The 15,514-nt window shown below is 42.1% G+C and overlaps 1 protein-coding gene across 2 annotated transcripts in view; it reads left to right on the forward strand.

Annotated features, from left to right (window-relative positions):
* Positions 1 to 15,514, forward strand: part of LRP8 (LDL receptor related protein 8) — a 224,954-nt gene that overhangs the window by 171,597 nt on the left and 37,843 nt on the right. Inside the window, exons 5-7 of one of the 2 annotated variants that reach the window (XM_077333684.1) lie at positions 8,372 to 8,740; positions 12,889 to 13,011; positions 13,358 to 13,480. In XM_077333684.1, coding sequence (XP_077189799.1) covers positions 8,372 to 8,740; positions 12,889 to 13,011; positions 13,358 to 13,480 — 615 coding nt within the window. The remainder of the gene's footprint in view (positions 1 to 8,371; positions 8,741 to 12,888; positions 13,012 to 13,357; positions 13,481 to 15,514) is intronic. The other variant, XM_077333685.1, reaches the window with a different exon arrangement.

Raw genomic sequence — 15,514 nt, forward strand, 5'->3', positions numbered from 1 at the left:
ATCTTCAAATGTTAGGGTTACCAGTCCGTTCATGGGAGCCAGGGTGATATATGTTATTACACACAGGGTATTTGTTGAAATCACCAGAGAATCTGTGGAGTGACATAGTGATGTAGACTATGGACTGCCTCTGGGCAAAGAGGGTTGTCAGCAAGAGGCAGCCCTACCAAATATCTGACAAAGTGTGTATGAACATGAAAGTTTATAGGTAAAGGTATCCCCTGTGCACGCACCACTTTGGGGTGACGCCCTCTAGCGTTTTCTTGGTAGACAGAGTGGCCTTGCCAGTGCCTTCCCCAGTCATTACCGTTTACCCCCCAGCAAGCTGGGTACTCATTTTACTGACCTCGGAAGGATGGAAGGCTGAGTCAACCTTAAGCCGGCTGCTGGGATTGAACTCCCAGCCTCATGGGCAGAGCTTCAGACAACATGTCGGCTGCCTTACCACCCTGTGCCACAAGAGGGTCTTTGAAAGTTTATACCCAGCATTAAATTTTGTTGGTCTTAAGGGTGTCATTGGATTCAAACTGTGTTCTGTTGCTTTGGACCCACCTGAACCAAATATCCGTTGTTGAAGTTAACTTATAAAAATATTTTTTGATTTGGAAATATGGGTCTTAGTCAAAATATCTTCCTTTGAAACAATAGCAATTATATCCAAATGTCCCTAATAATAACAGAAATTACGCAAGAAAATTATTTCTTGAATTAAAAAAATTGAAGAGGCTGAGATACATCATGCCAGCAATATCTGTCAGCAAGAAATAAGTTGTAAAGATCAACTCACTATAAGGGAAGGTGGAAAATCACCAAAATCCCCAGATAGTTTGAACTATGGCAGAATTTGTTTTCATCTGCAATTAGGGCATCCAGAGCATGAAAACAAAACTCCTCTACTGGGCCTCCAGAAGAGGAATCTTTATAAACCATTAGGCACAAATCTGTTCCTTACTGTTCTAGTCAAGCTCTGATGAAGAATGATGAAATGGTTGAGGGAGGAATTGGCATTTGTGATTGGCTTCATTAGAGCTGATTCCATTATTTGTTTATTCCGTTTTTATGGACCATCTAGTGTTGCCAACTCTGGGTTGAGAAATCCTGGGCATTTATAGGTAGAGCCTGCAGAGTTTGGGTAGGCAGTGGAGTTCAACACTGGACATGATGCCATAGAACAGTGATCCCCAACCTTTCTGAGGCTGGGGACCGGCAGGGCAACGGGCCGCGCCCGTGCATCGGGTCACGCCCGCGCATCGGGCCGTGCCCGCACGGGCCACGCATGCGCGATGCCCGGCCGTGCCCTGATTCCCTCTCCCCGCCCTCCCGCAGTAAGAAGCTTCCCGGGCCGCAAGCTTGCAACCAACCCAACCACCTCACTGGGAAATCAGGGGAGAGGCTGACCACCACCAATGACATATGGTGGGGTACTCCTCCTTTGGGGGAGGAAAATAATAATCTATACAACTTCAAAAACCTATTTTGACACCATAATGATCCTATTGAAATAACCATCTCCACCATCTTGTAAGTGGCTCCTTTAAAACCAAGAAAGATTTTAAAGCTTTCTCCAACTTATAAGCCACTGCTCTTAACCACCATGGTAGGTCATATCTATTGACAACCAGTGTTTTACCCCCCCCCCCTCAAATCTCTCAAATTCAGTAACAGATAAAAATATGAAATATTAAGCAAATATTATGCAAAACATAAGCAAGCCAGCTTTTCAGAACATCTGTAGTATGTATATTTGCCCATGAAATATGTAGGTTGATCTATAGCTAAACAGACATGCATTTTTCTTGCATCATCTATGCTCCTCTAATTTTTCAAATCAGGAAGAAATAGGAATGAGATGGACCTTCTGAGTAAATTTTGCAATTGTTATTTATTACTTTGAAGTCTCTTAGTTAAACATGTCCAGGATTTTGAAGGTTTATATTAAGAGCACTTTGATGACATTGTTCTGATATTTGTTTGACATTTCTTCCTTGGGACGTGGAACTTTTTTTTTCAGAGCAAAAAAAGAAATCCATATTTGTTTCCTCCCTTACATACTAACAAAGCTCATAATATAACTGGCAGCAAAATCAAAGCATGTATACAGATGGCTTGTGCCAAAGGCAGCAACTTTATCACCATTTAAGTGTTAACATCCACTAATTGCCTGAGAGGTCCTTTGATGAATGTTCACCAAAGTACATGTGTTGGGTTGTGGAAGAACTATTAGAACAGAGGATCATTTTTGCACATATTTGTGGAGATCTCTGATTTGTATGTCTAGCAGATTTCAAAAGAGGGAGAAAAACATACAAGCAGAAGGAGGGGTGGACATGAGCTAATGAAGAAAGGAAAAATGCTCATTAGATCTGCAGAAATTCCCAGCTGAAGTGTGTAAATTGGTTTAGTCTTGCCAAAAAGGGGTTTGGGGAGGACAGGAACTCAAGAGCTTATGCAAACTTTGCTCAATGATTTGTAATCTATTTGAAGAAATGTTACAAAGGCAGTTGCTTCTGTGCAACCCTGAAATATTAATGTTAGTGGTGTGCATAGTCATTGAACTTTTCACATGTATTAAAAACCTTTGAACTCATAAGGAAAGCTTATATCTAGCCATTAGAAATTGATATTTAACACAAGATTAAGGGTAGTGATCTGAAAGTGTAGCTGTGGAGCTATTAAGAGAGATGAATAAGTTCCTTGACTTTTATCAGGGGCCAGTTAAGAATAGAGCATTGTGGGGGAGGGGGCTCCAGCTTGTCGTAATATAAAACCCTGGTCTATTGTTACTATTATTAGTTTATGAAACTAGAATGATACTTTTAGATGACATGTAGTCCTAGCATGCCTAAAGAAATCTTTGTTTTCTTCTGCTGCTTTGCACCCTGCTGAAGGAAAATTCATAATATCAACAGCATCTGTGTATCTAATAACAAAATGTGACTCACATTTGCAGATATCTAAATGTGGATCAGGACCACCCCAATAGTAAATGTATTTTTCTGTAAACTTGGGATACTCAACAGGTTTGCAGAAAATCCAAAAAGTTTTTTTTAAATACATTGGAGATTTAAATTCCCCCCAAATTGATTTTTGAAAAAGTGTTGTCTGCTTCAGGCCCTGCCACAGTAGCTTAGCATTCTGGGGGCTACAGCAAAGGACCCCAGGAGAACCTTAAAGGCCGGCTGCAGTGGTGGGGGACACCAGGAGAGGCCCCCAGGTGCTCTCACTGTCACCACTGGTCTGGAGTCACAATGGGGGGAAAGATGGGATTCTTATCTCCACAATCTTGTGGGCCTCCAACATGCACTACATATAGGCCACCATTACTGCAGGGTCATTCACACACAGCATCTTTCCCTAACATTAACTCTTTCCTCATAGCAAACTTTAAAAAGGTCCTGATTAAACATATACTCAACGCCTAAAAGTCCACAAGACAATCCCTCATACCAGTTTCTTCCCACTATTTACTGATTTATTGTTTACTTCATTACTACTGTACTTTTTTGCATAACATGGATCCAGAATTCTTCCCTTTTCCATTTATTCACAGAACAACATCTGAGATATGCTAGGCAGAGAGTTTATCCGTGACTACTAGACATATGTTCAGAAACAGTCAATCTCTGAATTCCAGTTCCAGGAGATAACAGCAAGGGAAGGTTCTGGTTAATCAGTGTATGAAACATGATACTGGAGTAGATGGACCACTGGTCTGAAACTCATAGTGAGTGACTGGTCTAAAGTCAGTCACCAGTACCTCAAATCACTGCTTGATATGTGGACACAGTGAATAATAACCAGTCAGGGCCATAAATGGCTGAAGAAGCCAGTTTGGGAGAGGAGAGTGAGAATGAAAATGAAAATGCTATTATACCATCATCTTAATGCAGATATAGTTTGCACCTCCAGTGGTATAAGAATAAGAAATCTTTTCTCAGGAGACTTAGTGGAATGGATTCTACCCTGATCTTTCCTATCTATCCAACCTTTCCTTGACTCACACTTCCCTCCCAAAATAGCCAATGATAGGCCTGGAGGGGATGGGAAGAGGAGGTGCTCCAAGTGGGCATCTACACCTATGTTCCCAAACCATATTTGCATCACTTCTGGGATTTCTTAAAGCCTGAAGAATGTTTCAGGGGTTTCACAATGGCAAAAAAAAGTTGAAAAGGGCTGCTCTAACCACTATACAATGCTGCTTCTTGGCAGCCTTATTCCATTATCAGATCCCAACTTTTCACACTTTCTCTGAAATGTCTGCTACAAATTGGGATTTCTGTGCTGTATATTCCATTGTTATGAAATTGGGGTTTTATGACAGCTGAGATGCTTGTTGATCCAACATTCAAAATACCACATGGGTTTTGTTTATACATTCCAAGACTGTGTGAAGAATACAAGGAATCAAAATATAGCTATTTCAAAAGCTAGTGGATGGGGTGAAGGAGGTGGGGATCCGGGGGGAGTGACCATGTCCTCCTAGAATTCCTTTTGACCTGGGGGCCCAAGGAAGTTCGTAGTTAAATGTGTATGTTAGACTTTCTTATGGCAGACTTTATTAAATTCAGAGACATGATGAGAGTCATCCCATGGACAAGAATTCTGGAAGAGAAAGGAGCAAGTGATGGGTGGGCTCTTCTTAAACAAGAGCTATTGCATACTCAAGTCATGACTATTTCTGCAAGACAGAAACATGGTAGGGGATTGAAGAAGGCTGTCTGGATGAACAGAGACCTACAGGAGGTGCTAAGGAAGAAAAAGAAAGTGTTCAAGAAATGGAGAGGACAGACCTCTAAAGAATATCTGCCAGTTACAAGGCACTGTGGGTCAACCATCAACGGGACCGAAGTTGGCCAGGGAAACCCACTATAACAAGAAAAGCTTCTTCAGATATGTGAGAAACATCTGTAGGATTAATTAGGCAATTGGCCCACTGTTGGGCGAAGATGGAGAGACACTGACAAAGGACAGAGAAAAAGCAGAAAGTCTCAGTACCTATTTTGCTTTTGATTTTTCCCAGAATACGAACACATCTAGGTAGTAGTAGGCAAGGTATAGAGTCTGGGTAGCTGGTTGAAACAGACAGAGAGGTTGTTCAGAGGCACCTGGCTACACTGGATGAGTTCAGATTCCCTGGGCCAGATGGTGTGCACATGAGAGCTTGCGGAAACTTTGTCCATCATCTTTAGGACCTCTTGAAGGATTGGAAATGTGCCAGAAGACTGGAAGATAGTAAATGCTATCCCAGTGAGTCTGACCTCAGTTTCAGGGAAGATAATGGAGCAGATTTTACAGGGGGCAATCTGCAAACATCTGAAGGACAATTTGCTGATCCTGGGAAGTCAACATGGATTTATCTCTAACAAGTCCCGCCAGACCAACCTGATTTCCTTCTTTATTTATTATTTATTTATTTATTAGATTTATATACCGCCGCTCCCAGCAAGCTGGCTCACAGTGGTTCACAATCACATAGCATACAATATCCAATTCCATAAAACCATAGACAACAACAAAGCCTAAAAACTGTTAGAATCATAGAATCATAGAATCATAGAGTTGGAAGGGGCCATACAGGCCATCTAGTCCAACCCCCTGCTCAACGCAGAATCAGGCCAAAGCATCCTAAAGCATCCAAGAAAAGTGTGTATCCAACCTTTGCTTGAAGACTGCCAGTGAGGGGAAACTCACCACCTCCTTAGGCAGTCTATTCCACTGCTGAACTACTCTGACTATGAAATTTTTTCCCCTGATATCTAGCCTATATCGTTGTACTTGTAGTTTAAACCCATTACTGCATGTCCGTTCCTCTGCAGCCAATGGGAACAGCATCCTGCCCTCTTCCAAATGACAACCTTTCAAATACTTAAAGAGGGCTATCATGTCCCCTCTCAATCTCTTTTTCTCCAGGCTGAACATTCCCAAGTCCCTCAACCTATCTTCATAGGGCTTGGTCCCTTGGCCCTAGATCATCCTCATCGCTCTCCTCTGTACCCTTTCAATTTTGTCTACGTCCTTTAATCAACACAGTTTGGGGACATTGCAGTCAGGAACAGGTACAAATCATGGCCATTGGACACCCAACTCTCTGATTTGCAAAGAAATCTGAAATTAGAATTTGAACCGAATTAGATACCTTAATATTGAATTACCTCCCAATTTAATATTCTATCACTCTTCCTGTAGTATTGTTGTTGTTGTTCCCAGCTATTAGCACATCTAAGCAAGAGTGGCTTATCATGAGAACTGTGCAAGCACAGCAATATCTATTTCACTTAGCAACTACAAAGCGCTACAGAGCAATTAAAAGACTGTTTTCCAAGACTGATTATTTCATTTAATATAATTTATAGAAGTGATCATTTTCCCAGGGATCTTTGAAATTGCTGGAACAGGTATTTTTTCCCTTAATTACCAAGCAAATTACAAATTATTAAGTGTGTTCTAAGGGAATTCTTGGCAGGGTAGATATCTCTGGTTCAGTTCTAAATCTAGCAGGCCAAGAGGGAAGGAGGAGGAGAAAATCGAGCCCAACTTATCGCTTGGAAATAGTCTAATTTGTATGCAAATGCCTCACCATGACTTCCAGGGGAATGTTCAGTCTGTTGAAAAGGGGGCTTATCAGTGCAACTCAGCAGTGAAATCCCTGCGTACCTCACTGAGTCTTTGCCCTGTGCATCCCACTTAATATGTTCAAAACAAGGCATGCTGTGAAATTCTGAAATATACTTATATTTGGAAGGGAATGAAATTGACACGCTTGGTAATCAAAGTCCTGTCAAAGAATACTGTAGTGCGGAGTAGTCTGCAGGATATTCTTCTGCCATTCACCAATTGCCTTTCCCAACCTCCTGATTTTTTATTTGGAGTACCTAGATGAACACCCATATTCCTGGCCTCTGCCAGGTGGTTGTACCACTGTTCTTTGGCTTTTATTAGCAACAGATTTGCTCCTCTTTTCCTCCAAATTAGCACAATGCTTCCTGTTTTACTGACCCACAATTCTAGGACTCCTCTCGGTTATATTTGCCACCTGGCAGTTTTCACGCTTGAAAGAGATTTTGGGCCATCTGGCCAGTGTTTTCCCCCCTCTTTAGTTCAGTTGTAATGCTTGACAACAGGCAGTATTAAATTTGTGTATGTTTCAATTAATAAACATGAGGAAATAGGCTGGAAATCCACCCCTTCTTAGAAGAATAGCAACTTCTTGCACTCTTTTGGTGCCTAACTGACAATATCTTTGTTCATTGAGGTAGCACTGTGTTGAGCCAAAGTAGAACCACATAGGCTACTTGGGGCCTTTCGGAGGGGGACAAGGCTAAGTGGCACCTCACAAGGTTGTTGTGAGGATAAAATGGAGCAGAGGATAATGTAAGCCTATTTGTTATCTACCCTGAGCCAACCAGGAAGGACAAGCTATAAAAATAATGTTGCTATTGAGCTTTGGGGAGGGTATGAATGAAGTAAATATATGGCCATTTCCATGCAATGCCCTATACTCTACTCATTTGTGACCATCTTTATGACTTGCCCACACAGTATCTGCTCAGCTGCACAACTGAGAATGCAGTCAACATAGTGAGGACAAGTAAAAACTTTCCAACTCTCAGATTTCCCCATGCTGATAACTAAGAAATTGGAATATGGGTAGCACAACCTTAGATCTTGTAACTGTTTCCAAGAATCATGTGAAGGAAAGGATGGGCTAAAGCAGGCTATAGCCTTGGCATGCATGCAGAGATTATTCTGCAAGAATTAGTGAAACTACATCCAGTCAGCCAGTGTAGTGTAGTGGTTAAAGAGTGGTGGCCTCTAATCTGGGGAACCAAGTTTGATTCCCCACTTCTCCACATGCAGCCAGCTAGAGAGTCACAGTTCTCTTAGAGATGTTATCGTAGAGCAGTTCTCTTAGTAACATCTACCTTGCAGGGTGTCTGTTGTGGGGAGAGAAAGGGAACGGTGTTTGTAAGCTGCTTTGGGACTCTTTTGGGTAGTGAAAAGCAGGGTATAAAAAAACAGCTCTTCTTCTCAAAACAGGTGTGGGGGATGAAGTGAAAAGCAGGGTATAAAAAAACAGCTCTTCTTCTCAAAACAGGCGTGGGGCAGTGGATGAAGATAAAGGTGACAAGAGAAATTTTGACTGCTGCTTTCACTGAGTTTAGTTTAGTCCCATTAACCAGTGAATGCATCAGAACAGTGGGGTCTCATAAAAAGCATAGACACATGCAAATCTGAGCATATTTTCCTCAGTAAACAGATGAGATGGGGAGGGGAAAGTGACTATTTTAGGAGTGGCAGAAAGCCTAGCAAAGAAGCTCTGCAAACTAACGTTGAGCTCTCTAAACTTGTCTCTTTTGCTTTCACCTCAAAGTCTGTTCCTCAAGTGAGTTCCAGTGCAGTAACAAGACCTGCATAGCCACCATATTTGTGTGTGATGGCGATGATGACTGTGGTGATGGGAGTGATGAGAGGAAGTGTTCGCCGCTCACCTGCAGTCCCAACGAGTTCCAGTGCAACAACAGCCAATGCATACCGGAGCCCTGGGTTTGTGACAACCAGGCTGACTGTGAGGATCATTCCGATGAATCGACGGAGAAGTGTGGCTATAAACTCAAGCCTCAACTCCTGAATACCTGTGCAGCTCATGAGTTCCGGTGTGGCAATGGGGAATGCATCCACCTCAACTGGAAGTGTGATGGAGATGAGGACTGCAAAGACAAGTCAGATGAGCAAGATTGCCGTGAGTGTTCACAGGACATTAAATTATGTTGAGAAGTGAGATGGGTTCTTGTGGACTTGCCTGTCAATTTGGGATGGCAGCTCATGCAGGCCAGTCCCTTGTGGGTTCACTTGGAGGTTAGTCCCAGTGAGCCTCAATGAGGCTGACTCCAAAGCATGCATATCTTTACAGTACAACATTCACTTTAACCTTTGACTTATTGACGTGTTGAAGAAGTGATGAAGGTGGAAGCATACTGCAATGTGGTATGTTCCTCCTATCAAGATCAGAACCTTTTGATTTGCATCAGTTTTATCCCAGAAGATCCTGTCACTAGCAGCTAGGAGATATTTTGGTTGGGTTAGGTACATGTTTCATAGTAGAAATCATACACGATTATGATGAAGGCAATGAGACTTTGGAAACTCACCTCTGAGGTAGATACTGCATTTTAATTGTGCCAGTGAGCCTCCAGGCTTCTGGAAGTGTGTGTGAGAGAGCTTGCTACTGTATCACATTTGTGTTGGGTAGCTCATAATAGAATCTCTGATTGGCTTTCAAATTGTCTTAAATATTGTATGTAGAAAGCAATTGCAGCCTAACTTCAGGCCCACTAAGGCTTTACTGAAGAATATCTGAACCTTAAGTTGGAGCAGCCAACAGTTGGCTTTATCACACCATGTGGGGTGCAACAGAAGTTCCTAGTCAGATTGTGAAAGGCCCTGAGTTACTGAATAATGGATTTCTTTTTGTGCCTTTCACAAATTGTTGCAATGTTTTGAGATGTTTCATCCATTTTTCAGAAGCTAAATAGCTTAAGCTGGTTAATCATCCAGAGACTGCAAGGAAAGGAAATGGAGAAAATGTTTCACTGAAATATTCATAATTGTGACACTGAAATGAGATGTACTATTCATACTAAAACTACGCAGAAGTAGAACAGCTGAAAAGCAGCCATCTGTGGGAAAGTGGACAATTCCCACTTGCAAGGACTGAACATTTAATATTCTCTGGGCAGAGCCTCCTTGCAGCCAACATACAGAATTAGGGAGAACCATTATATAGCACAGAAGCAGATGAATACACAAATGCTAGTAATTGGCTCCCATACTGGTGTAGTAATCTACAGGCTTTTTTCAAATAGGAAACTATAATAATAACAAAAAGAGATAAAATCCCTGAAAATCTGTATATGTATTTCTCAAGTGTGAGCAGATACCTAAATCCATGGGTCAGGCCCACACTGAGAGAAGGGGGAATTGTCTATGGAGGGGAGGAGAAGGAGAAAAAATGGGGAATTGTCTGGGGGGAGAAGGAGAAAGGAGGTGGTTGCCTGAGGGAGGGGGAGAGTAAAAGAAAGAAGAGGGGATTGAGGGAAGAGGAAAGAAGGGGGAATTGTCTGGTGGAGAGAATTAGAAGGGAGTCAGAGACAGAAGGGAGGGGGAGATTGAAAGAGGGAAAAGGCAGTTCTAACCCTGTGCACCATTATCCTGATCTCACATCATGTGCCCTACAGAGGCGCAGGTCACAAGAGTAGCGCGGCTAGCCTTCTACCACCTATGCCAAGCCAAACTACTAGCTCCCTACTTGGCACCAGAACACCTAGCCACAGTGATCCACGTGACGGTCACCTCTAGACTGGACTACTGCAACTCGCTCTATGCAGGTCTACCCTTATCCTTGACCCGGAAACTGCAATTGGAGCAGAACGCAGTGGCCAGGATTCTCACCAACACACTGTGGAGATCTCATATCCGGCCTATACTTCAACAACTCAATTGGCTCCCAATTGAATTCCGGATCAGGCTTAAGGTTTTGGTTCTTACCTTCAAGTCCATACGTGGTCTGGGCCCAGTGTACCTGAGAGACTGTCTCGCTGCCTATGCCCCCAAAAGAGCATTATGCTCTGCCACTGCCAACTGGCTGGTGATCCCTGGCCCCAAAGAAGCACGTCAGTCCTCAACGAGGGCAGAGCTTTTTCTATCCTGGCCCCCACCTGGTGGAATGAGCTCCCTGAAGAGGTCAGGGCCTGCCTGAACTCCCGCAGGGCCTGCAAAAGGGAGCTCCTCCACCAGGCATTTGCCTGAGACCGACCACAGGTCACCCCCACCTCTGACATCCCCTCCATGGCCTGAAGCAGCCTGACCTCTCTAGGGAGTTTAGCTTGTATGTTGTTATTGTTGGGACCACCGAAGTTGTTGTTTAGAACCTCTGTTGGGTTGTTATTGTTGTATATTGACTATGTTGTATGTTGACTCGTTCCATGTATCCACTATGATGTTGTATGTAAACTGCCCTGAGCCATATGGAAGGGCGGTATAGAAATCAAATTAAAAAAAATAGTATGGCCCTAACAAACTATCCCAGAGGGTCCCAATTTTCGATCTGTCCCTTTCATATATTGTTCTTCTATATGATATTCACCTTTGCAGGGACTCGTTGCTAGTGAATGAAATGTCATGTAACTCCATTTCAGAGTGCATGTGGTAAACAGAAGGCCATGCCTCTCATATTTGGTCCCTTTGACTAGAATCACATAGACAAGTTAATGATTGGTAATGGCATGCTAACAGGCTGTCATGGACAATTAAGAATAAGCTTGATCCCATGGCTACTTGGATCCCAAGCATGCAATTTTAAAAATATTTTAACTGCTGCTTTTTTCATTAAATTAGTTTAGTCCCATTAACTTTAACAAGGCTAAAGTGGCTTAAGTGGAAGTAGGTTGTGGCTTGACAGTTGGTTTCCCAGCTAAAACACAGAAATAAGCTAATAATTCCCCAATGACCATATGTTGGTGAGTAAACCACGTAGAAAAGATTACTTTGAAACATAAACACATTAGAGGTATTCAGAGCAATTTCACATGCTATAAGATGAATGTGCACTTTTCATCATGTTACATCTCTGAAGGGAGTTTGTGCATTCCCACCAAGAGGAGATGCATGTTTTCTTTTTTGTAAATAATAGCATTTAGCATAAAGTAACACTTTGGTACATTCATGCATCTGTCTGCATTTAAACATATACTGTGATCCACAAATTTACCTTTCCATGTTATAATTCTGTGGATTTAGATAAATATTGAAGATAAACAGAAGCAGTATAAATCATTGCTGAAAACATTAATTTTGCCAGAGCATGGTTCCGTATAGTGATCCTCCGTCCCTATTGTGTGTTTGTGCTATGTGATGGATTGCACCAAGTTAGTATGCCTTGTGGTACCTGCTGTGTTCTTTTTTGCTGCCTCTTCACTGTTTCCAGGTTATTGAAGGGTCATAATTTCTGATCCTAGGGACAGTTGGTGAAATTGCCAAGGAGATGCTGCCATGGGGCACTCTATCCACATGAATTAGCACCTGCTTTGTATTGCTCCAGCTACTCGTTGGCAGTGATTTTCTGTCATTTAGGATGAGAATGCAATTCCCCAAGGGAGGAAGTACTCGGATGAATGATTTCAGATAATTCTATTCATATAGTTGTAAGCTTTGAAATTCATCTTGGGAGTTGTTCATTTATCTTATCTAAAAACTTTGTGGTTTGGATCCTGTGGATCTACTGATACCACCTTAATTCAGCCAAGGATGCATTGTTGGTGTGGATACTGCTTTGAGCAGGGGGTTGAACCAGATGGCCTGAATGCTCCTCCTAACTCCATGATTCTATGATTCTGTGGATACCATGAATCCTGCTGAGCAAAAAGGGGCAGAATAAAAGTGGAGAGCAGCCTGGGAAAAACATTATTATATTCCCCCCTCTACCATTTTCAGCAGGACCTATCTGAGATCATATGGAGAGCCAGTACTGATAGAGTGGATAAAGATGGGTTCAAAACCCTAACTGGTCATGAAGTTCCATAAGTAAACTTGCATAAATCTCTGTTTCGTGGTCTATTCATAAGATAAAATAGTTAATCCCATGTTAGGCCACTTTGAATTCCTTGGAGAAAGAATAAGGTACATGCATAGAAAATAAAATACAGTGTAATGGATAATAGGTACAGAAAATGCCCATAGGTTACCCATAGGTGATGCTATTCTCCAAGGAAGAAAACAGCAGTTTCCAAAACTTTCATAATTTTTGAGAGTAGTAATCATAATTGCCTGTCACTATACCTAATAACAACATGCATAATGGTTTACAGTTTTCTGTAATGCTTTATTTTCAAGCCTTGGTGACCTGTAGCCCAGATGAATTCCAGTGTGGTGATGGGACCTGCATCCATGGAGCAAAACAGTGCAATAAAGTCCATGACTGCCCTGACAACAGTGATGAAGCAGGCTGTATTAATGGTAAGTAAGGCAGTGCCCTGGTATGGGTGGATCCAAGATGATAGGGATGGGAAGGGCATCCTTAGGCTCTCTTACAAAACCACTGGGCAAAGATCCAAGATGGTAGGGATGGGAAGGGCATCCTTAGGCCCTCTTCCAAAACCACTGGGCAAGTGCTTTTCTTCACAGCACTGTCAGGCATTGCTGTTTGACACAACCCTCGTTATATGTTGCCACTAAGTATTCCGTTGCCTAACTCCATCCCATTCCTTCTAATTTACATCCTCTTTGATCTTGATGTCCAGCCATCATTTCTTTGTGCCTAATCTAACTACCACTGCTTTCCCTCCTTTGCCTGATGCAACAGAAGCGACGTGCAAGAGTTCCACCAAGTTTCAGTGTAAGAGTGGAGAGTGCATAGAGGAAGTCAAAGTGTGTGATTCACAAAGGGACTGCAGGGACTGGTCTGATGAGCCCCTAAAAGCATGTGGTACAGTACACTCATTCTTCTTTATTTCTACCGCCTTTTTAAACAATCTCTCCCATTCATTGTATGCCTAGGATCCAGGAACAAATTGCTGCATTAACACGTTTGCCTGTTCTCCTTGTCTCTGTTCATTGCCTGAATGTAAAATGACCTGGAATCTAATTATTTGTAGCCCTTGAATAAAACAAAGTGAAGACCAGTAAATATATCCAGGTTCCTGAGCTGAGCCAACAGCTAAAACATCATACAGTGACAGGGTGGAACAGCCAGAGTTCTTCAGCAAAGTAGAAAACCATTTATTAAGGCAGCTGTCAGTAAAAGGAAAGAAAATGGAGGGAAAATCTTGCCCCTGAGGAAGGGAAGTAAATGGGATCATCATAAATAACAATTGGTATATCCTCATAAAAGGTTTGTGAGTTTGTGTCACACTACTATTTTATTTAAAATATATATTTCATTACTGCTTTTCCACCAATTCATGGGCCCCAAGATAAAACCATTAAAATATTTCAGACATTGAAACAGTGCTTAAAATAGAAATATATATAAAAAATAATATCATCGTGTGCAACATGAGGTAACTGAATCATAGAATCATAGAGTTGGAAGGAATCATACAGGCCATCTAGTCCAACCCCCTCCTCAATGCAGGATCAGCCAAAGGCATCCTTGATAAGTATATATCCAGCCACCTGCTTAAAGACCACCAGTGAGAGGGAGCTCACCACCTCCTTATGCAGCCTAATCCACTGCTTAACTATTCTGACTGTGATTTTTCCCTCCTGATATCTACACATAGTTTAAACCCATTACTGTGCGTCCTAGCCTCTGCTGCCAACAGGAACCACTCCTTGCCCTCATTGCCCTTTCAAATACTTAAGAGAGCAATCATGTCCCCTCTCAATCTCCTCTTCTCCAGGCTAAACATTCCCAAGTCTCTCAGCCTTTCCTCATAAGGTTTCATCTCTGGGCCCCAGATCATCCTCATCACTCCCCTTGGCACCCTGTCAATTTTGTCCACATCCTTTTTGAAGGGCCTCCAGAATAGCACACAGTTCTCCAGGTGCAGTGTGACCAATGTAAAATATAGCAGGACTACGGCATCTTGCAATTTTGATGTGATGCCTTTGTTGATACAGCCTAAGACTGCATTCACCTTCTTTACCACTGCATTACACTGTCTGCTCCTATTTAGTTTATAGTCCACAAGTAACCCAAAATCTCATTCACACACACTGCTACCCAGAAGTGTATCTCCCATCCAGTATGCATGCTTTTCATTTTTGTGACCCAGATGTAGAACTCTGCATTGATCCTTGTTAAATTGCATTTTGTTCTCATTTGTCCACTTTTCCAGCATGTTCACACCTCATTGAACTCTAACACTGTCTTCTGGGGTGCTCCCAATTTGGTGTCATCTGCAAATTTAATGAGTAGTCCCTCCACCCCTCATCAAAATCATTGATGAAAATATTGAAAAGTACCAGATCCAGTACTGAGCCCTGGGGCACTCTGCTGCTCACCTCCCTCCACTCTGATGAAATACCATTGACAACTACTCTTTGGGTGCACTTTTCTAGCCAGTTCCCTATCCACCTAACCATCTGAATATCCAGTCTGCAGTCCTCCAGTTTACTTATCAGAACATCATGGGGAATCTTGTTAAAAGCCTTATTGAAATCCAGGTAAACAACATCCACTGAGTTTTCAAAATCTAATAAACCCCTCACTCAGTCAAATAAGGAAACCAGGTTGATCTGGCAGGACCTATTGAAGACAAATTCATGCTGACTTTCCCAGATCAACAAATAGTCCCTCAGATGTTTGCAGATTGCCTCTTTTAAAAATTCTAAGGACATTTTCATACCATACATTTTGAGTATGCAATCTTTTCCATAAGATAAAAGGCTTATCAAATTGGTTTAAATGTCAGAGTTGTTAGGTATCTATCATTAATCTATTGCTGAAATATTTGTAGACCATCTTTCTCAAAGAATCAAAGCTCCTACAATATGCCTAATACAGCAAAAATACAAT

The sequence above is a fragment of the Paroedura picta genome, chromosome 4 (genome assembly GCF_049243985.1).
Source record: "Paroedura picta isolate Pp20150507F chromosome 4, Ppicta_v3.0, whole genome shotgun sequence".
NCBI classification, from domain to species: domain Eukaryota; kingdom Metazoa; phylum Chordata; class Lepidosauria; order Squamata; family Gekkonidae; genus Paroedura; species Paroedura picta.